The sequence below is a fragment of the Drosophila erecta genome, unplaced genomic scaffold (assembly GCF_003286155.1).
Source record: "Drosophila erecta strain 14021-0224.00,06,07 unplaced genomic scaffold, DereRS2 tig00000021-arrow-pilon, whole genome shotgun sequence".
Lineage (NCBI taxonomy): Eukaryota > Metazoa > Arthropoda > Insecta > Diptera > Drosophilidae > Drosophila > Drosophila erecta.
The window spans coordinates 13624144-13647178 of NW_020825198.1; the positions used below are offsets into that span (position 1 = coordinate 13624144).

A 23035-nucleotide genomic window follows, 5' to 3' on the forward strand; every position below is an offset into this window, starting at 1 on the left:
TTTTTAATTGCTTTCCGCTTGGAATAAATCGATAGAAAAGTGATTTAATTTATGTGCGTTTAAGCCAATTTAAACTAATTTAGGCTCATTAGATTTGTCTATTTAAAAAAGAGCAAAATTTGCAAATTGTGTAAATATATTCAAGCTCCCAAAGCCTATTCAAACACAACAAAATAAGTAATTATTTTAAGAAATGACTACTAAACAATGGCATTGTTGACATCAAATGTATAAAACCAAATGGTGTAATTGGTTGAAATTTAATAATAACCGCAAACAGGAGCAACGACACCCCGGCGACCCGTAAAAAATTAGCTATTGCCGCTTAGAGTCGCAAACACGGAACCCCATTAACCATAACGGTTGGGCAATAAAAATAACAAGCCGCATCAAATTTTAAAGTAACGTTCAGCCAGGGAAAAAACAAACCAATATAATTGCGCTGCGGGCAGCGGTTGTCTAAGGCGTTGGCCTTTTATGGTCCACAACTTTTATTGTTTGTACATCTGAGGGAAAGTGGGCAGGACAATTTCCTTGGGTCAAGAAGTTGTCGCCTGGGAAATTTGATCACACAGTAACCGCCGTATAATATTAATATTAGTCATGTATTAGCATGCCTTAATTAGTATTATGTTGACTTCATTTGCATTAGCTTAGAGTTTATCCAGTTTTCTTAAGTACATCAAGTTATGATGATGCCATCTACTGTCTACTATAGCATTATACTATCGAAGAAAAGTTGGAAGTAAAATACAATTATATAGTAAAGTTCACATGGTGCAATCAATTATAGAAAGCTCAATAGCTTAAGTATTATAATACCAGGTTAATCCTAAAGCCAACAAATTAAAGTAAAACGATTTTGATGTCAGATGTTGCTGTAGAAAATGATATTATAAGCCAAATACGAGTTGTGTAACTCTATAAAAAATGTTATATTTTATTCCAAATGACATCCGATAAGCAAGGAGCACACCAACACTCCTCTAGCTTAGAAGGTTGTCCTGGGATACGAAACAAACTGGAACCCTTAAACAATTATCTTAGCAACCCCAGAACTTGTTGACTACCAATCGAGAATCGTATAATCTATTTGCGGAAGCCAACGTTTTACAAGCAAACAGGACCGAAATGAATATAATATCAACAGTTTGGTCAGTTTTTAGCGAATATTCCCTTAAAATATATTGACAGTATGCAGTCCACAGTTGGTGCAACGTTTGGGACAAGAACACCATCGTGAATGTGGGTCCCGATGTCCTGTGCCTGCGGAATGGCAATGCGATCAAGTTCGTCCACATGCAAACGAAGGCAGTTAGTTTCTTCAAGGCGGAGACGGTGTCCACGGGTCTAAGTATCAGTTGTTTTACTGGCCACAACCGCTTTCCGCTTTTCGCCTTTGCCGAGGTGGTGCTGATGCCAAATATCTTTATATACCGCTATCCGGATATGGCCAAGTTTAGCTTGATTCCCCGTAAGTATACAAGATTAGGTTTTTCCTCAATTAAACTGTTTTTCCCCCTAGCTCACTTGGTAAGCTACACTGACATCCGGTTTTCGGAGCTCGATCTACTGATCGCTGTGGGCGGCTATCCCGACTATTGCCTCTGCGTTTTCAACTACCGTACGGGAACCTTGGTCCTGGAGCAATCCACCAATGTGCCCACAGTGGAGCGCGGTATTGTGATTAGCTTCACCAGCCTGCCCAGCATCATTCAGTTGAACAAACAGGACATGACCATCATGTGCTACGACATCTGCACCGTTGAAAAGGAGTCCTTCCTGTACAAGGTGGCCGAAGTGGAGCTGGGCAAAAATTTCCTAAAGTCCTGCTACCGATGCCTGACCTTCGGCGAGGACAACACCCTGTACGCCACCAACGATTTTGGCCATCTGCTCTCAGTGGATGTGGCCTGTTTCGCCCTAAAGCCACAATGGCAGCCCGCATCCGCTGCCGCTTCCGATATCGATGTGGAAAGAATGCCCCGCCCCCACGGCCTCACCTATCACAAGTCCGGATTCCTCATCTGGAACAGCTCTACCGCATACTTTGTGAAGAAAAAGGCGGGTGTCTTCAAGGTACGTTTGCTACGAGTCCCTAAATATATGCACTTTTCATATTGCAATCACAGGTTTTACTGTCCAAAAACTGAATCATGATAGATGATAGATGTACTATGTATATATGTTTATTTAAACAATAGTGTTTCTGTCACGACTTTAGTAATCACTTACCACCATTTACCATTTCCAATCCAGCTCGAGTGGGAGTTTGAGGGCCGTTTGAACGAGGTGGTCCGCTTCCTGAGCAACAACAATGGCGAAATCTACGCCGAGCGCCGCCCTGGACACATTGACCAGGTGGTGGTGGACGGCAATGGATCGGTATCGATAGAGAACGTGGTGCCCACCGGAAAACCGGTGATTACCTTTCGAGTGCTGCAGGGACTTAAGGACGAGTGCGTTTGCGTGTTGCACGATGAAGGAGTGGCCATGATGGACCTGGCTAAAGGTCACACCCTGTGCGAAGTGCCCGTTCCGGGCGCAACGGCCATGTGCAACCATCGCAGCTTGGCCCTGGTGGTCGTGGGAACGTTCGATGCCAGCATCGTTTTGATCCACTTCGAGCGGGCCGGCTTGCCCCATGTTCTGTGCGATCTCAAAATGGAGACGGCAGCGGTGGTGGGACTGGAGTTCAACGACAGCTGGGTGGTGTTCCAGGATCAGATGAAGGTGCTGCACGTGGTTCAGGTGGACAACAGGCCGCACAAATTGACGCATTACTTCGAGATGAACACGCCGGAACTGGCGCAGGTCTTTATCCACACCTTTCTGCTGGCCGACGGACCGCGCCTGATGGTCTTCATCAATCGGGATCATAGCATGAAGCGTCCTGGCTTCGCCACCGAGCTCTGGCTCTACAATTGGGGCAAGGATAAGCGTCTTCACAGGCGCGAATATATCCTGCCGAGGCAATACGGCTTCTTCTGCGTCCAGGCGCCGGTTGGAAGATGGTCACTGATCGAGATCGTGGCCACTGAGTACAACAACTTGAACTTTGACCAGTTCGCGTTGAACGAGAAGGATGAGCTGCAGTGGATCGCCTCCACTAAGTCGGGGCACTTTAGCTATATTCTCGGTGCTGGCATGACCAAACACTTGGTCACCTGGAGTCTGGGGGGCATCCTTGTGCACTTCAAGCAGCACAAGCGGGCCAAGAAGCCGTTTATGATCTGCCGATTTCTCAACTTGGGCATGCAAACGGAGTACATACTGCGGGTGAAGGAGTGCTTTAATTCCAAGTAACTATGTGATATAACTTCAATTTAATTACGTTTCACCTATGTGATTGATGTGCAGGTACCTCATTATCCTTTTGGCCAACAAGAGCATGCGAGTAATGCGTCTGCCCTCTCTGGCGGACTTTGTTCGTGAAAACTTGGCCTTAAAATTGCCCACGGAGGAGGGCATTCCCTGTTTCATAGAGCAGACAACGCACAAGGTGGATATGTTTGTGCCGCTGAGTCAGCGGCAGGAGGTCAAGGAGGAGTACTCCAGGGCGGATTTAATAAAGCGCGAGAAGCTGTTAGCCAGCATCAAGGACTTTGCCGCCAAGGTGACGGCGCTAATCGACTACGATATCTCTAAGACGGGCAAAACCCAAGGCATCTTCAAGAAGTTCTGCTTCCACTACCGCTGGCTGGACGCTCTCACGGCGGAGGCCCAAAAACTATGTGCCTTGGAACGGGAATCGCTGGAACGAGCCATCGAGGATCAGTCAAGGATTCGCGACTGGATACTGCGCCTGGTAACCCGTGAGGCAGTGAGCATTAACTATCGTGTGCGCTCCATCTTCGCAGATGCCAACTTCGAGAGCTTCTCCGTGCGGAGGAAGGTGGAAATGTCTGAGTTCGATAAGTATCGGTTCTACGACCTGGAGGACCATTTACGCCTCTCTCTGGGCTCGTTCGAGGAGGAGGAAGCGCCTGCTGCGGCCGCTGGCGGCCATGGTCCGCCTCCTGCCATCGAGGATGGTGAGCTGGGCGAGGAGGAGCACGTGGAAGTGGTTACAGGACTGCGCGAGCTCAAGCCATTTGTGGTGGAGGGACCCAGTGTCTACGAGCACATAATGGCGCCTGTCTTTCAGTTGCAGGACAAGAACCTGGTAACCTCCAACCAGCTGTTCAACTATAACTGCAAAATCCGCTACTATCTGAACGATCCGCTGAAGCAGGAGTTCAACAAACTCTTCCACGAGGCGCAGCAACTCAAGCAGGACACCATCGACAGCGTGGTGAGCACTAACTTGGTGCTCACCAAGATCTACGACAATATGAACATTATGCTGCGTCTGCTCAATATGGATCAGTTTAAGCCACCTGAACTCACGGTTCCTTCGCTGGCGCAGGATGAGGTAATCAAGCAGATCATGGAGGTGGACGACTCCGAGGTTAAGGCGGTGAACCGGCGTAAGCCCAAGACAATCGATACTGGCGGCAAGAAGGGCAGACTGCTGCTCTGGAGCAAAGAGTTCTGGTCGCGGGCTCTCATTGTGATGATGGACGGGGTGCTGGAGAAACTGTGGGAGGAGGAGATCAAGAAGGACATACCCGAGCCGGAGTTCATGCAGAAGAAGCAGCCGCACGAGTTTAATCTCGAGGAGCAGAAGATATTCCGGGCCTACGAGGAGGCAGTTCATCTATTGGAACTGGACCGCCGCAAGTACCTTCGAATCCTGCACGAGAACGAAGAGAAAACGCTGGCCCTGAAGGCCTCCCAGATCTTAAAGCTCAACCAGCGCGTAGCCGAACTGATGATCTTGAAACTGAAGTATGACTTCGCCCTCAAGCAGGGGCAACTACGCATGCTCACCCTCGAAAAGATCAACTTCGGAAGGGTTCAGCTGCGGAAACGCTTCAGCATGTTCCGCAAGGACATCGACAAGTTGAACGACTACATGACACGGTATAGCAACCTACTCGATTTCTATGACAAGGCCTTTCTCGATGTGAAAACGCGACTGGAGGCTCAACAGACCCGCGATCGTGCCGTCGAGCGCCAGTTTCGCAGTCAATTTCTGCCCTTGGTCCCACATGCCACCCACGAGATGACGAAGCTCTTCAAGAAGCGACCCAAACTTCCCGGCAAGATCTTCAACTCGGTACTCATCTGCATGGAGGCCTCGAACAAGCTGAGCGGAAAGCCCAGTCACCGTACTCCCTTTCCGCTGCCCGACGATGTCCTGGAGTTCCTGAACTATCTCGTCGAGTTCGATCAACCAAAACATTGTCCGCCGCAGGTGGATCCCAAGTCTTGGGACACCTTTGTCAAGCTGCGTCGCCAGAAGACTGAAAGTGAGTTGCGACTGAAGGGCATTGGCTACCAGCTGCTCGACAGCCAAGCGCTCCTGGGTGTCCTCAACAAGGACCTCGCGGCGCTCAAGGAGTCCAAGGTCCTGACTCAGCGTAATTCCGAAGAGAGCATCCAAACTTATGTAAGTGTTGTACCAATACTAAAAAACTTCTTTAGTGGAATAACAACATTTTAGTATTTATATACAAAAACATCACTGCATACTTTTACTGCGTCTTGAAAAAAGGCCCCTTTTAATATGTTAAAACTTAATCTTAATATTTCCCAATTATAAATAACGTTTGCGCTTGAATTGTATGTTTCCCGAGTAACCCAAATGAAATTTTTCGCTTCAGGTAGAAAAGATGACAAACATGACCATCCAGTTGACCCTCACAATGGGTCAAGTTGAGGTCTCGGTTATGGGCCAGTTCACAAAGCTCTCCAATACAGTTCTCATGCACGTGGATGACATCAACGATGTGAATCGCCAGATTCAGGTGAACCCTTAGCGCAGGGAAGTGATAATGACTTTTAAAGTATCAATCTCAACAAATGCAGGAAGCTGGAAACAAGAAGATTAAAGCCATGCAAAGAGTGGCCGTATTCAGGCGTCAGGTCATCTTCAAGGAATGGGAACACAAGCTGTACAAGGCCAACATAGCGTATCTGAAATACATGCTGGATGCCATCGAGAAATGCAAAGTCTCAATGGAGTTCCTCAATATCCTACGCAATTGGGAAAAGGTCAAGACAGAGCGACAGAAGTATATAGCCGGAGCTATCGAACGAGTGATTGAGCAAAAGATAGCAGTATTCAAGAAAAACATCGAGCGTGTGTAAGATATGTTTTAAATTTATGCAGATAATGAATCCTAATCTGTGCCCCACCGAAGCAACATTAAAATCGATGCCGTGAAGGCACAGACCTTGGAGATAAAGCGCAGCAGCCACGCCATCGACTTCAAAATCGAGCGTATCAAGGTGGACGTCACTTTCCAGAACACATTGCGAGATACGATGATGGAGGACAAGCGGGATCGTGAGCAGCGGGAGCGGTAAGTCAATCTATTCCACGCCAGCTAAACTGTATAAATTGCATAGCTTACTGCTATCAAAAGTTCATCGGAACCCGCTAAAGTTGTTTTATGACTTATGTATTTGAAACTTGATATAATAGTCCACGAAAAATAAGAGGACATGTATGTAAATAACATAAAATGAGCAGCTGTTAGCTACAGTAATGAGAACTTTTGCCACTGTCCATACTTTGTTCTAGCTTAGAAATTTCAGAAAAAATAAAATATAAATATATTAACGTCTTCGCAGAATGACCAAATCACTGTTTCTATTTCCACCGCAGAATGTCGCAGATTAAGACCCATCGGCAGCTCATGGAGAACGTCCGCCGCCACTACGCCCATGTGCTGGAGCTGCAGACGATTCTGGAGCTACTGCGTCTGCGAACCTACCCCACGTTGGGGCCACCCCTGCCCCAATGTCATCCGCCGGTGCCGGAGCACATTCTCAGTTCGGTGCCCTAGGAGAGCTCCGACCCGACTAAGTTCTAGCCACTTGGCGAAATAGCAATTAAATATTTTCATTCCGCCAAATGAAAATTTATTAGTGGTTCTGGGTATCTGGTCTGGGTATCTGGTCGGGTATCTTCAGACTCTAGCTGCCACTTAATTGGGTTTGTTTGTGTCTGGGCAAACTAACAAAAAACGAGGCATAAAGGCGTGCACTTTGAGCTCTGTTTGCTGCTTAATTCGGGGCTCCCGAAACAAACTCTCATAGACTAACTACTAGGGCCCCAAACTTTGATTGGGGAAACCCTTCATCAGCGCACTTCACACTTATTGCTTTAATGGATTACCCTTAGAGTTAAGCTCAAGCTGAAGTCAAGAAAGTTCATCTGATGTAATGTAATAATAGCTTTGAGTCACAAGAAAAAGTGGCTGTCGCTTAATATGATAATCGTAGTCGTTAATGTACTATTTGGTATATGCCAAAAGCCGGTTTCCAACAGAAACATATAATATATAATCTCTTCACTTACTCCGAGCAGGGAACCCTTATCAATTCGACTGTAAAAACCTGAGAACTGTACTTTCCTACTGAATTTGCAAGTTCATCACTAAAATTGGAGGTGATACACACTATTTTATTAGGTTTCTATTTCTACCGCAGCCTATGTAGTGATAACAGTGTTCTAATAGAACTATGGCCCCTTTAAGATGGGCTTACCAAAGTCTAGAAGAGACTCCAAATTCTAAAAGCGCTCTTTGGGTTGTCCAATGGGTATCGCTAACTTAGCCTGGCGCTGAATTTCCGGGTTGCTTCAAGTATTTTAAATATTATAATTATTAATTTAGCGCGATTACATAATTTGAAATGTAGGGCGCCTTATCAGCATTGCAAGAAAAAACCTTATCACGTGCCACGTGCTTTGCAATCAGAGCCGGTAAACTGCAAAGTTTATTATAATCTAAAATACAAATTTAAAGGCATTGTGCCTTTATACCTGTTACTCGTATTTAAAAAGGTTATACTAGATTCGGTCAGAAGTACGTAACAGGCAGAAAGAAACTTTTCCGACCATATATATGTATGTATATTCTTGAGTCTGTCCTCACATATGAATGTCGAGATCTCAGGAGCTATAAAATATGTCCCGTTTCCACTTACACTATTTGAGTAACGGGTATCTGACAGTCGGGGCACTCGACTATAGTTTTTAAATATATATATAAATTGAAAAAAATTATTTCTTATAACATTTGTACAAAAACGATAAAAAGTAGTAAAAACAAAAATTTTAAACAAGATAAACATTCCCAATTGCTGGATCAAAAGGCCTTCAGAACAGTTTAGCTGTGCAAGCCATTGGAATGATAAGCAAACGTCTAAAAATAGTAAGTTCGAAACTTATACAGTGGTAATTCCATACATGGCACCACCATATTTAAATGACAATAAACTTATTTCTTGTTGAAACTCAACAACATGTTCTATATATTCAAATGATATAAATGAAGCCATAATAATGGCATCGTGGATACGGAACCCTTTAGGGATTAGCTATTTGCGGTTGCATAAAGCTGTTATCTTCTGTGACTAAACAAATGAAGAAACTCAGCTGTTAGACGAAGCAATCTATCCCAGCATGCTACGGAAAAAAAAATACTCTTATCAGGGGTCAGCTCCGTTGCTCCAAACGCTCGACCTTCCCCTTCCTAGTGGCGATAAGCCGGGCTCAAATTCGGCCGGCTGCGGCGCAAAACGAGGTGTTGTTATGAGTAGTTTGGCAGAGCTTCAATCAGTACTCAAGTCGTCGTTCTCCAGTTCAGAGTTCCACAGCAGTTACAAAAACCAAACTAAAATGGCCAAGATCGCAATTGCCTTCTTTCTGTTCGCCCTGTTCGCCGTAAGTTGATGCCCAAAGTCCTGGATCGCAGTAGCAGGACCCTGCAGGACCTTGTCAGGATTGACTACAATGTGGTGCTTTGATTTCAGGTGGCCATGGCCGCTCGCGTCGTCCGTGAAGAGCCCAGTGCCGCCGCTGATCCGCTGGAGAACGCCAGGGCTGTGCTGAACAAAGCTATTGACGATTTGAAAGGCCTGACCCCCGAAAAGATTCAGGTAAATATGAAGCAGTTACTAAAGCTTCTCAAATTTCACTTGAGCCTAACGACATAATTGTAGTTATAAAAATGATTTCAGGAGATTTCTCGGCATTTATCAGAATATATTCGGCATTCGCCTGACCCAAAGTCGCAAAACTTAACATATTTGTAGATTTTTAGTCGTCCAGACGTATGAAAATATTTACCTTGAAATATTTACTAATTTTCAACTTTTTTATCTGCGCAGGGTTTCATTTCGGAAGGTATTGAGAACGCTAAGGACAGTTTAGACAAAATTAACGACGCGGTCCAGCAGAAACAAAGCAAATCCACCTAAGACGTTGTTGGATAGCCATATATCAGTACACCGAAGACGACTCTAATAAATGTTTTAACTTTAACTTTAGTTGTTACATTCTTAATGAAGACTAAAAATGAAATTAAAACGTTAATTGCCTTTAACACATAAACATATCTTTGGTTTTCTTTTATATTTCTTACACACATTTACAAGCCATTTTTAAAAGGCAACTTTAAAATGTTTTCTTGCTGAGAAAGTTCTGAGAAACTTTGCTTCGACAGAAATCAAAACATGATATTTACTTGGAAGGATAAAATTTTTTTTTATTATAATTAATAATATATTGCCACAGTTTTAAACGTAATATATTAATTTAGAGCATGCATCACAAAGAGTGTATCTATAAAGATATAAACGGTAAGATTTCAACTAATTGCTCTATTTTTAATAATTTTTTGTAACAATTATTAGCATATCTCACTCATTTAGTAAAACGGGATACAAGATTCTTTGAAAAGTATGTCACAGGAGCTACTTATTTGATTAGAATTACAATTAAAAATGTATTGATGTTTTCATTTTATTGTGCTATTCGCCCTGACAATTTGTACTATTATGGCAACACTTCCCGCAAGCCAATTAATGAGTGTCTGATAAACTAGGAACTCGACTCTATGGTTTTGATATTACAAATTTTGAATGCTACAAGGTGCTGCAAGGCGAAATTGATCTCGCTCCTCTGAGACGAAAATTAAAGAAATTCCAAAATATTGCCGGGATTTGAGTTTCGTGAGAACGAATGGCTTTGAAACGGTGCAAGTGTGAAATATTTGTCAGTTATTTTGCACACCTGTCTGAGCAGCAAACTCGGGGCAGAGGACGCAATGTCAGGTCTTCGAATGCCAGGCCATGAATAATGTATTGGCATTTGTACGGCATCGCATCTCGGGGAGTTCGCTCCGATCGCCCCAATCCAACTCCATCGCCGCGCACGATTGGCTAAGACCGAGGTGGATTTTTGCTCCTTGCTAGGGTTTCAGTATCGGGCTTTGGGCCAACAAAATATGGGTTGCACAAACGGAAGTTTGCAAAGGCGGATAATGCCAAATTGTTGCCTAGACACATATTGTAAAGCCGCGTGTATCTGTGTGCGCCATCAATTGACAACTCTTGTCCAATTTCTATGGCATTGTTGCGTGAAATTTATAAATGTTTTCGTTTCTATTCTCGAAGTTTGTCTTATTCAAACGCGCCGGGGCTTACTCATCCGTTCGAACTTTGATATTTTCGAGTGGAGGAGCGGAAAATAAATGGCCCAAATGTATTCGCTCGACTCTTATATGAAAACCTTTGCAGCAGGAAAATAGGAGCCATTTCAAACTTAACTCGCCATGTCACCATTCATTTAAAGCAACCTATACGTAGTACTAGGACTATTTGTATCAATTTAGCACCCACTGATCGCCTTGAAAACATTTCGACTTTAATTAAAAATGTAGAAAATATTGCGGCACCATCGCAAAGAAGTGGCGCGGCATGCGGAGTGCAACCTAGTTGGAAAACTCTCCTCCTCGGCGCTGCAGCAAACAGTTCCCAAAGCAACAATATGGTTGCGATGTCACGCAGTGCGTGTGGCAGTGTGAGTGCATTGTAATGCTAATTTAAATAACGATAAGCTCAACAACAGCACCAGCTACAACTACAACTGCAACTCCAGCTACAACAGCGACAACAATGGCAACAATAATACGAAAACAATTTGGCATTCTGTGATTTTGTCATCCTTTCACGATTGTTGTTGTTAGTTTTCCACGCTCCTCCACTGGGGAGGAGTCCCTCTACTAGGAGCTTGGCTCAGGGAGTGCATAATAATTAATATTTTTATATTTGTACGTATTATGCATATATTTTCTTAGGTTTCTTGCCTTTTTTTAAATGTGTGTCCTTGTATCCAAGTTATATTTGCTTAAACTCTTTTAAGGTATAAGTTTTCTTTTCATATGTGATATCAGGAATGCTAAATGCTGCACAATCACAATGGGCATTATTAAGTTCTTGAAAAGTAGCAAATAGAATAAATATATAGATTAACAGAAGATCGGTTGGTGATCGGTATTTAGCATAAGCTAGGGTATTAAGCCTGCCTGCAGAAAACGCATTTCCTTGCACTCGTTTTTATCGTTGGCTGTGGTGGTGTGCAGCATCTGCAGTAAGCCAGACACCACATACGAGTATGTGTACACACATCTGGCCATATTAGCGTGCGAGCGGGAAAAACAAATAATAAAGCCACTTTCGCATAAAGAAGCGAAAACAACGCGAAGGCAAAAGTTTCGCATGCGGCATGCAGTGCAGGACGAGGGGGCAAAATGCAGAGGGGCGGCATTATCCTTTCTATCACTTGTCACATTTCCGCATAATGGCGTCATTGCTGCCGCTGCCTGTTGCGAACAATGAATACATTTGTAATGTTAATGGAATGCAACGGCAACTGCGAGGAAACCGAAACGAGAACAACGCCAACCATTTTCCGTCGCCCATTGGAGCTGTTGTCGCCCATATTTGTTTGCGTTTATCAGCCAGTTTCTGTGCGGCACAAAAAACGGCAGCATGGGGGAAGGCGGCTTTTCCAGCCACGCCCACACGCACTGCGCCCAGGGCTTTGCTGCGTCGGAAAAATGTTGCTGATTCGGTGTTCAAAGTTGACGGAGGTGCCAGTGTGATAACTTGTACGTATTACAAGGAAAATGAGGCCAATGATTTACCCTTTTATTTAGGAAAACACCTTCCTAAAGTTTGGATGGAAAAACTCTGAAAAAGCTATAAAATATTGTGGCGTCAAAAAATGTAAAGAGAAGATTGTTAGATTTCTAACAATCAAGAAATCGAACTCTTATTTAAGTGAATGCCCAGGAATCGCTTGTTACCCAACGATAACATTTGAAATTAATTTAAGTAGATATATTTAGATATTGGTTGTGTTGGTACGCACCATTTTTCAGATCAGTCGAATCTTATTTGCTAGCTCCTTTTTACTTACTTTTTTACTTTGCAAGCTGGCAGCACTATCAGCACTTATTCAATATGCCTAGTGCAGTGCATCCGAGCATAATATAACGAACCATTTTTATTAGAAATATAAACAGCAAAAAGCGACTGCACACACGCACACAGATGCACTTGGGAGACGCACACACATGCATTTATAGCTGAATAGACGCACAATGTGGCAGCCACAATAAAGAAATAAAAGGCTCAGCAGCAGCAGCAACATAAGCCTCAGCGTCGTCGTTGTCGTAGCGACATCAACAAAAAGCACAAAAGCATTTGCATTGCAAATGCAACATAATGCACAGCAACAACGTTGCAGCTCACACACACACACACACACACACTCACACAGCGAGTGTGCCACGCTGACAGACACATTTGCTTGCCACTTCCGAAGGATGTTGCTCCTAGCATGTTGCCCAGCAGCAACATCGAAGTATTTGCCATGACAAGTATTTAAGTTCCTCTGCAGCTCCTTGGCAGGACTTTGTATGAATGCATACATAACTTTTTGCATGCATTTCAATGCATTCAAAATGAGCGTATAAAAATATGTATTTTAAGGTGCAGGTACAACTAAGCTGGAATAATATTGAGGGCCAGCAAAGGGTTTTCCGATTACCAGCATGCATATACCCAGTATAAATATCTTTGGCATAATCTGCAGCTCTTGCCGTGCAAATAAATGAGTGCGAAATGGGGTATTGGCTGATTTTCTGAACTTGAGCAGGAATAACTAGTAAACATTACTTGCAGTACAAATTTGGTCAATAACAATGCATAGGTTAAGTAATGGAAGTCACAGCTTCACTAGCTAAACTAAACTGATTCTGAATAGATTTGAGATATAAATTGACTTGAAATTTATAGATCTAATACTGCAAAGCTGCAGAAATGATGACTAGAGTGCAGTATTGCACTCAAAACACAAAACTCCTTTAGGATTTCCCAAAAGCTCTTGGAGCCACTCAGCGCCAGCTTCGGGCCATTGATTGCCTTTTGTGAAGGAGCAAACCACAACCTTTTGTCTCATCAAGTGAGTTAGTTGAGTTGGAGTCGCGGCTTACGGAGTGTCCTTTTGCATATTCATGTGTTCCGACAACGAAAATTGACGGCAACAGCTGCCTTGGCGGTAAGACTGCGGAATGCGGAATGCAGATGGCAGATGGCAGACACCAGTGGTGGCCAGGAAGTCCTCGATGACATCCTTGCGAGCACTCGACTGTGGCCGCGTTGATTTGCAGGCAGCCCCACAGCAATCCCGACGGTTCGTTTGCTTTGGCTGCCGTTTTGCATGAATATGCATGAGCAGTTGAGCAGTTACAAGCCATCAAAACATGCAACACACGCGCTGCGAAAAAACGCGGAAAAGCTACTGGAGATATCGTTTTCCAGCTAGAAACATAATCTATACGAAATGCTGGCAGCAATTCGCAAAAACCTCTTCAGCACTTCGGAATTGAAGCCAAGCATTTTTAAAAGTACGCAGTATTTCTTAAGGCTTTAGATTTAATAAATAAATAACTAGCAGTTTAATTTACTATCTTTTAACATTTAGAAATCTTTAAAGATACAATGTTAAGCTACCATAGATAGACGTCCAAAGCTTAGAAGTATAGATACCATTTTTAAGTTCATTACTTTATAAACTTACATTGTTAAGTATTATAAAATATTTATTACATTTTAAAGCACATTTTGAGAGCATATTAGAGTTCTCTAGTCAAAAAGGCGAAGGCTTTTCACAGTATTCACTGTATTCACTGTTCACGAATTGCGGCATTATGGCGGGCATAGCTTTAAAACTAAAAAGATGCGCCCGTGTTGCCTTCAGCTCGCCATGTGAAATTTAACCGCGTGACTAACGAGTATATCGTTAGAGCCAGAGCCCGGCAAGCGGCTTGGCCAATGCCACCAGCAGCACAACGTGGCGTATACTTGATGTCCGCCTCTGTTGTTTGACGTGTTGAGTTTAATTGGAGCACTCCGCGACGATGGCGATGGCGATGGCGATGACGATGACGACGACGATGATGATGATGATGACGTCGCTGGGTTCGGTTTGGCTGGTGGAAGCGCTGTCGCTTTTGATGTTGCAACCTGCCCCTGCCACGCCCACGCGCTGGCTGCACCGCCTCCCCATTTTCTGTGGCATTAATTCATGCAGTTTCAAAGCTGCCAGCACAAGCAACACATATTCATTCAGTTGATTCTTTTTTGTTGCACCTCCTTTCGCGCACTCAAAAGGATATACACATTTCAGTGTTAGTTAGCGCCCAGACTATCCTTTTTTTCATCATTAAAACGCGTGAACTTCATCAGGACGGGGAAGGGGCACTGCAAGTGAGCACTTTATTAAAATCTAAAGTTCATTGCAGAGTTTGATGGGCGTTGGCAGATAAAAGAGCTGATGGAAAAAAGCGGCGTTGGCAAGCACTTAACTTGCCACCTAACTTTAATGCAGATCAAGTTACTGGCAATCTGGAATGGTGGTTTCGATTTCCACAGAGCACATAGGAATGTTTGTAAGCATTTTTGGCAATTATATAAGTTCCCTTAGAAAACCTAAGAAGCCTTTAAGGAATGTTTAAAGCGTAGCAAATGTTTCATTTATACTTTTATGCAAGCTGAATCGCATTTACTTCGACCACAAATAAAAAAGCTTTAAGTCTCATATGAAATTCTGCACAATCGAAATCTGCATTTATTCCTTTAACACCCTTAATCCGGAAAACTCGTAAAAACCCTATAATACATTTTCGAGCCATTACATCAAATCGCTTTAGAGTAAAAGCCCAGACACAAATAATATTCATATTATTATGACAGCAAGGATTTTCATCTGTCTGCACAGGGCAAATAAAAATATTGTATTTCAATTGTCAATTGAACTTAGTGCAGCCGACGAGAAAACCCCAGTAAAAATAAACGAAAATGTAATCAAATCATATGAAAAAGCCACGAAAGTTGAGTGCCCACCTCCCCTCCCCTCCGCCTCCCCTCCAACGATATAAGATGGCTTCGGTGGATGTCATCGGTTGCGTCGACGATTTGCAGTTTGAGGACCCATAAAGCAGAATTCGAAGCATACTTTTTGGGGCTGACGGATTTCCCAACTAAATATCCCCGTCCCATATACTTTGGCTGTTGCCGTTTGTGGCTTTTCAATGGTTATTGATTGTCTGGGTGTCATGTGTGTGTAATCCAAAACGGGCGATGCCATGTAAGGCGGAACGGAAGCTTTTAAGACATTTGCCCTGGCCACCCCTTACAGAGAAAAGCTGGGGTGTGTCCATTCGGTTCAAAAAGGACGCTTTAATTCCTTATATCACAAAAATTATGTGTAACTTTGTTACTCGCACTTAGCAGCCTTTGCTAAAACAATGCGACTGAACTTTCAATGCAAGACAATCAAATTAAAATACAGCAAATATTCATGGTCGACAATCACTTCGAATTTTCTCTGTGTATGCATCATTTGAAATGTGAGACCCCCGTGCTGAGCTCCTTGGCATTTGCATTACACACAACAAGAGGAAGAAAAATAAAAGGTTTTGCTCCTTACAGGCAAAATCAGAGCACATAAAAAGTAAAACGCGTTTTCAAATATTCCAAACACAAAAGCGGCTTGGCAAATCCTCGAGAGCTAAGCAGCATATCACAAACGGCTCACCAAGAAAGCTTCCTGCAGGACACGGCTCTCCGTCTGACATTGCAATGGGGAAATGGGAAAAGCTGGATAGCGAGAGGAATGGGAAAAGTGGGAAACTGGGAAACTGCGAAAATGGGAAAGCGGAAACGTGAAATCGCGGAAGGGGGTTGCCAAACGTTGACAGTTGAACATGCTGGCGCTGAACGAAAACTTTGTCATAACTTTTGCCGAATTAAATTTTGCTAAAAGTCAGCGCAACGATTCATCTTTCTCGCCCATTGTTTCTGGCATTGATTGCACTTTTTGGAGGGGAATGCTGGAAAATGCAGCACGGCTTTCACTTCGGCTTAAGTTGCAAAGATGCGCCTTTCTTTTGGGCTGATGCTGCAGAAACTTCGACCAGGACAAACTTATGTGAAGTAGTCGAACTCAAATAGACATCTCTGTAGTATTTATGGCACCAAATGTAGTTAACAGTATCTTCAATTACAGATGCTTTTGAGAGTCAAATCTTATGTTATCTTTAAGCATGCGTGCCATTACAGCAATGTAACATCTGATATTTAGATAAATTAGTTCAATCATTTAAGGTATTTTTCCAACATTAGAAACCTTTTTAAGCCTTGATATGGCAGTCGTCTCCAAGCCTTCCTTTATAACTCTCGCACTCAATCCCTTAAAGCTGTCTCGAGCCGAAACCTATTCATTGCCCCAAACGTCATATTGAAATTAATGCCGTGATTTCTGGTTTGTCATTTAAATGCTGGTTCGAAATCTGAAGCGTATCATGCGAGCCCGCATGTCAATCACTGAGATTGAGCGAATCTCCGGCCCCACTCCAAATGTTGATAATGGGGGAGTTGAAGTTGAAGCTTTGGCTCGGTGGTTGGTTTGATGGTGGCTGCTTTGTTGGATGCTAAGCAGCTGCACGTGACTCCCAAAGTGGTTGGCCACATCCCCGCCCACACCCCCATATCGGTATCCGAATCTGTCTCCGCCTCTGTCTGCGTTTTGGCCTTTATCTTTACGGCTCGCATCACACACAATATACGGACCGCCCGGTGCCCCACTAGAGTTTGGCCCCTTCAGGTGAAAGTTTATCACACTTAAAGTTGCCTCATTAGAGTCCAAGTGTTTGTCCAAGGATGTGGTACACAGAAAGAAATGTTGCCAAATGAATCGGCTTAAATACATTTGATGAAGCAGATCAGATAGCTTTTAAACGAAAGGCTTGAGTAGACCATTTAGGAATATTTCTTGTAAGGGAGTACAGTATTTCTTAGGATACTTTTCTCTGCACATCCTTAGTAGACAAGCGTTGTGGGTATGCGTGTCAATCGGTTTTTATGCTCCAAGTGGGTGAGAACACACAATCAAAGGTGTTGAGAATTAGCACAAGTTTAATGAAGTATCCATCCAGGGCCGTATCCTCCGCCTGCGATTATCTGGCATCGGTGGGTTTGGTTTCTGGCGCACTAAGTAGCTGCTAACCCAGCGAGGCACTTTTTCCCTCTTGCCTCCTAAGTGGATAATGCATTTCCTTAGCCAGAAAGGAAACAGCAATGCTGGAGCGACAACCGGCAGGACCAAAGGAACTCTGGCTGGGAAAGCAAAGGAAGGCAAAGGAGTCGCACGCACTCACAGTGACTGGCAGACAAACTCACTTAGACACTCGGACTCCGTCAGACAATTGGCTGAGCAGGCGACAATGGGAAAATTCAGGGCTGAGATACTCCAAACCGAACTCTTAAAAAGCTAACTGAAAATGTGATGGGGCAATAAGCAAAAGATTCTAATAAATTGGAAAATCGAATATATTATGGCAATTATGGTCAATTCGCCACTCAAAAGACAATGTATTAATCTTTTTTTCTTGTTAAATTAAATTGTTCAATCTATTTTTAAAATTCTCATTATATTTCATATACGATATTGATTATTTCTAGATTATTCCTTTCATTTTACTGTCTTTCTGTGAAGACAAGAAGCAGACCATCTGTATAAAACTAACCGTTTTCATAGTAAAACATTTGTTTATAGGAATTCTCTTTCAAAGCCCTGCAAGTTCGACCAATTTGTCGCCTGTCTGTAAGTACACAGCAAGAACTGCAATACGCTTCGTTGCACAACCCATCCAGCAACAATAACGAAACACTTAATTCGTCGTCGTCTAGCGACGTCATCAGTAACATTCCTCAGCTCACCGACACCTTTCCCGCCCCGCCTTTGCCAAACCCCGCCCATTTAGGCACACACATACATACGTATCGTTGGCAACTGCAAAGGCACCCGCAAGGTATGCTCTATAAAATTTTACTTAAAATGCCACAGCATTGCCATCACATCGCCCTTGCCACGCCCACACCCTCTCACTGCGAGTTGCTTAGCCGAAAGTTTTGTAACGAAAATTGCTGTAGACAGTTGGGAAAAGAATAAAGGATATGAGTGTGGATGCAATTTTGGAGGATAAAATATCCGCAGAGAAGTTTATTTACTTTCTGAGCACCATACGTCACATCTTTCGTAAAAATGGCAATTAACCGAGTATTATACAGCAGGCAATTGAGATCCAGCCCTTTTAATTTCTCAAAACTTTGAGAAATTATAGTTTTACCGAAAGTGAAGCCATTTTTTGAAGCTCAAGAGCTATAAAATCGCTAAATTGGCGACACTGAAAGAAGTGGTATAGAGTTTCCTTTTCTTTCTTCTCTCAGTTTGCCGCTGCCAGTGCACTTGACTTATAAGCTGCCATATATATTGGCTATGGAGGGGCAGAAGGGGGGAAGGCGGCGACACGCCCACAATACGTTCGCAATTTCACACACATACGTGAGGTAATTTTAAATTGTTTTGGGCAAGTTCCGATGGCACACTCCTTGTGATTTCGGCTCGCCCCGAAAGTATGCAACGATTTTTGTTTCAGCTTCCAACAAACGAGCACAAACGTTTGTGTTTTTGTTCCATTTACGCATTGCCGAGCAATGAGCGCAAATTAAGCGCATCTGGCGAAGTTGAAAAACAGCAAGAAGCTGCAGCAGAAACGAGTCAAAATGGATGCCACACAAACATAACACGCTAACAGACACACATAACAGTGTCCTTTGTCGTCCTTTGTCGTCCTCGTAGTCGTCTGCTGTTACATCAGCTTGAAAATTAGTTGCTACTTATATGCTTCACTTAGTTTTTCTTAAGTAGCAGGGATCAACTCATATGTGTAAGTCTGCCAGCAGGTGTATGTCTTTCTTGGAGATGAGTGCGTGAGCCAGGACCTTCAGAATATTTGAATATAAGTAGAGCTTACTCATCATAAAAATGTTTTTGAAAGCATTTCATTTTCATGGCAGGGTGCTCATTTATCTAATGTATACGAAATGGATTTTTAAATTATTTTAAACTATGTCTTAAAGACGATCCTTACTTGAGTTTTTATATAAGAAGGCATAACAACATGTATACAAAAATTATGGGTAGTTTCCTTATATTACTGTACAACAATCGAAAAGTGAAATAAATTATATATTCTATATTATTCTATTTCTATTCTATATTATATATGTATTTATAAATTATAAATTCTGTTTTTTATATATATTTAAAAGTAAGTCAAAAGCTAAATGTACTTTGTTTTCATTACTTTCAAAGTCGTCAAAGGTTGTATTGACAGTTGCACTTTTCCTGCGATTTTCACCTCCGCTCCCATCGCTATGAAGAAAATCCCCACTGACTTCTACCCTCTTTTCTCTACCGACTTGGGGATTATTTTCTTTCTCCAGCTGCATTTTGCACCCGAGCATTTTCTACTTAAGAGAGTCTGTCAACGTGATTGCATGTTAGCTCCTTTCTCCTTAAACTCCTGACGGGTGCAGAGGTGCAGGGGGATTTGTGGCTGGAGTTGCACTTAAGTTGGCAGCTAGCGTTGCAGTAGCAACTTAAAGAAATGCTTCATAAGGATTTGTGATGAAATAAGCTGCAGCAAAACAAAAAAAAAAGCACATTTTAATCAGTTTCTCTCTGTACATCAATTATGATTTGCTTGGTCCTAATTGCCTAATTAAACAGACGCATAAGCGAACGTGACGAATGCAAACGAATTTACCTCGACGCACTCGATTTGGAATATTGTTTGTTTGTCGCTCTTTAAGTTCATTAGTTTTGTGGCACGTCACTCGTTATTCTGTTTATTGAATTATGTGCAAAGCACGCAAACAGACACACAAGTAAATGAACCCATCCTCTTTGCCAAAAATGTGCTCTTCTGCTGCGCTATGGTTTATTAAGCATACGCCCTGTGTGACGCACAAGCAAGCCTTTTATATGTAATTAAACCGCCGCATATGGAGACCACTCCTCCTCCCCTTGCGCCCCTTGGTTGCGCTTATTTTCAGTAAGTTTCGCCTTTGTTTTGTCATATTTGCATTATTCCAATTGCAGAATCACTTTGTCCTGTTTGTGTGCGCTTGATAATAGGTGTGCTTGGGTGCGTTTCGGCATCCCCCGAATTGTCCTGGGGGCTTTTGAGTACGAGTTTAATCCAATTACATGGGGTTGCCACAACAGTTTTGGGCTGACGTGGGAGTGGTCCACTAATTACATTAGCTAATGAATTGAAATAGAATTAAATATTTATTATTTATTTGCTTAGATTTGCACTTTGTTGCAATTCATTTTCCTCATTGTTGCCTAAGCCGTGTAAATAATTGTTTAATGGCATTTCCCATTTGCCATACACCATTTATGGCTTAAATTGAAACATTTTCGGTAATATTTATTTTATTTATTAGCCTTCGATTTTTTGGTGTTGGGCATTTTGTGGCCATTTAAATCGGTCTCATTTTGCGGTTGGCCATAGATGGGCATTTCGTAATCGGTTATCGGCTATAAATGTGCCTATACGCCTGTGTGTAAACGGAAATTATAGCGATGTGGTATCAACTAGCTTTCCCGCAAGCCCAATGGCCTTAATGAGACTTAATAATGCGACAAAGGTCGCAGTTAAATAGTATGTACTGAAATTAATCGATTTGGGCGGTAAACAAATCGCTGACATTATCCTCTTTTATAGTAATTCTTTTAGTCCTATTAAATCATCTAAGTCAATTGATACCTAGAATTGATAGACCAAAATACCTAATTTTAGCATATTTCTTTTACTATTATCTTGGTTCCACCTTAAAAATTTTCATTGATTATTACACACTCATTATTTAACGCTTATGATTAAAGTATGATTTCCATAATACCAAAATTCAGTTCTTTCACAGGAGCGAACTCATACCTTAACTTTCTTATTATTTGCTCAACCAATATCTGAATTGGCCTGAATCACGCTGTCCGCAACCACCGCAGCGTTTAAATTCCCTCCACTACATCGCACCACCCTTGATCACTTTGCCAAACCACACACACAACCGCCCACAGAGTCGACTTAAAGGGCAGAGTAGTCGGGATTGGGATCCAGGTCAACGGGTTTCGAAAGGGCGGAGAACCTTTCATCATTCAACATTCGCCATGTAATGACTTTGGTCAACAGAACTCATCAACGATATGTCAGCTTACCCTTGAACCGCCAACCACCCCGTACTCCTTCCCTTTCCGCCCGAAATCCCCGGATCCGTGGGGCTTCACTTGGGCAACGCGTTGTGGTCGCCGCTCAACGGGCGTACAAAGCACTTAACTCGTTAGCGGTTATCGCTATATTGGTAAGCCAACGGCAGCGCGAACAATAATTAAACAAGAGCAGGTGGCGAGCGACTTACACGACTTGTCAACCGAGATCAGGAGGCCAAAATCCAGGTTAAAGGCGAGCATTTGGCGTTGGCAATTTGCAAATGATTGGTTGATTGATTGATTGACCTACCCGTTGAAATGCCACAAATCTTAGTCAGAAATGCTTCGACCATCGGGTACAGATTGTAGTTTCAATTAAGTGCAGTTAATGCGATTAAAAGAAGTCTGCAGTTGGCTGATTAAGCACTAAGCCGACCGGATTCGCTGTGAATCAGCCTGGCCAAAAGCTGGCAATTGGCCAGCAAACTGGGAAAGGGAGAGGGAGAAGTATAAATTATAAAAGATATCTGACTCGAATCGCCTCCTTTAAGTGCATGTTTCGCCAGGGTAAATGAGTTAAGGGCTGCTGGCTAATAGACTCCACTTAATGGGATATTAAGCCACGATGCTGTGAGTAACAAGAAAAACAACTAGCCGGATTGAGGGAAAACTTGCCAGCCAATAGCACACATGACTCAACACACAAAATACTTGGCCAAAAAATGCTACAGCCCAGACTTCGAGGCCGGCATCGGAGGGACAGGAGCCAACAACCAACAACCAACAGCCAAGGACCAAGGACCAAGAGCACCAGCAGGAAGAGGACAGAGGACACGTAGCAGGCAGCCCCGGAATAAAAATAACAAATATCCTCAGTTAATTGAAATTCCTTAACTTTCTCAATTAAACTTTCGTGCAATGCTCTCAACTTTTGTTTGGGGCCCGAGACGAGGGCGAGACTTGGCTCAGTCTTTCATTCACTCCCCGAAAAAAGTAAATTTCCCCCTTCGTGCAACGTGGCGTATGAGCAATGGCTGCAAAGTCGAGCGGCGAGCGTTGAACGCTGAACGCTGAACGCTGAACGTGGGCAACCTGTGGGCGTTTTTCGTCGCAACTTTATGAACTTTCCGCTGAAGAAGATAGTGTGCAACTTCTGTAAGACTATTTGAAGTATGTGCAAGTAGCGGCAACAACAATAACTGTCTGCTTAGTGCTGAAAAAAGTGGATGCAGCAGCAAGAACAACATCAATAAACAAGCTAAGGAAGTAGCAACCTGCAGCAAACTTTTACTAGAGATGGCAACCTTGAACTCTGCTGAACTCTGCTGAAAATTATACTAGCATACTAGCGGCAAGCTGTTATCTTCATTGACTTCTAAGTCAAATTTAATCTTAGCTGAAGTAATCCTGTTTGTTATGAGGGAGTATGTACTTCTGATGAATTTAACACTAAATTCAATGGAATTTCTTGGGAGCTGCCTCACGAATCACGAACCCATCATCATG

At 43.0% G+C, this 23035-nt stretch overlaps 2 protein-coding genes across 2 annotated transcripts; both read left to right on the top strand.

Annotated features, from left to right (window-relative positions):
* Positions 1-1081: 1081 nt before the first annotated feature.
* Positions 1082-6965, top strand: LOC6544956. The gene is made up of 10 exons (XM_026977773.1): positions 1082-1154; positions 1209-1474; positions 1526-2079; positions 2260-3302; positions 3361-4801; positions 4853-5494; positions 5709-5852; positions 5914-6191; positions 6249-6410; positions 6716-6965. Exons 1-10 carry the CDS (start codon positions 1132-1134, stop codon positions 6894-6896), a joined length of 4734 nt encoding a protein of 1577 aa, XP_026833574.1. The 5' UTR covers positions 1082-1131; the 3' UTR covers positions 6897-6965.
* Positions 6966-8651: 1686 nt separating this feature from the next.
* On the top strand, positions 8652-9450 carry LOC6544957 (neuropeptide-like 2). Its single transcript, XM_001972601.3, has 3 exons — positions 8652-8779; positions 8869-8994; positions 9226-9450. The coding sequence occupies exons 1-3, from the start codon at positions 8735-8737 to the stop codon at positions 9313-9315; spliced, it is 261 nt and encodes an 86-aa protein (XP_001972637.3). The 5' UTR covers positions 8652-8734; the 3' UTR covers positions 9316-9450.
* The last annotated feature ends 13585 nt before the right edge of the window (positions 9451-23035 follow it).

Excerpts from the sequence above, each read along its gene's own strand:
- LOC6544956 (XM_026977773.1), top strand. The coding sequence starts at position 1,132 with ATGAATATAATATCAACAGTTTG. Across the intron at positions 2,080-2,259 it reads AAAAGGCGGGTGTCTTCAAG|CTCGAGTGGGAGTTTGAGGG; the intron begins GTACGTTTGCTA and ends TTTCCAATCCAG. Across the intron at positions 6,411-6,715 it reads GATCGTGAGCAGCGGGAGCG|AATGTCGCAGATTAAGACCC; the intron begins GTAAGTCAATCT and ends TTTCCACCGCAG.
- LOC6544957 (XM_001972601.3), top strand. The coding sequence starts at position 8,735 with ATGGCCAAGATCGCAATTGCCTTCTTTCTGTTCGCCCTGTTCGCC. Across the intron at positions 8,780-8,868 it reads TTCTGTTCGCCCTGTTCGCC|GTGGCCATGGCCGCTCGCGT; the intron begins GTAAGTTGATGC and ends CTTTGATTTCAG. Across the intron at positions 8,995-9,225 it reads TGACCCCCGAAAAGATTCAG|GGTTTCATTTCGGAAGGTAT; the intron begins GTAAATATGAAG and ends TTATCTGCGCAG.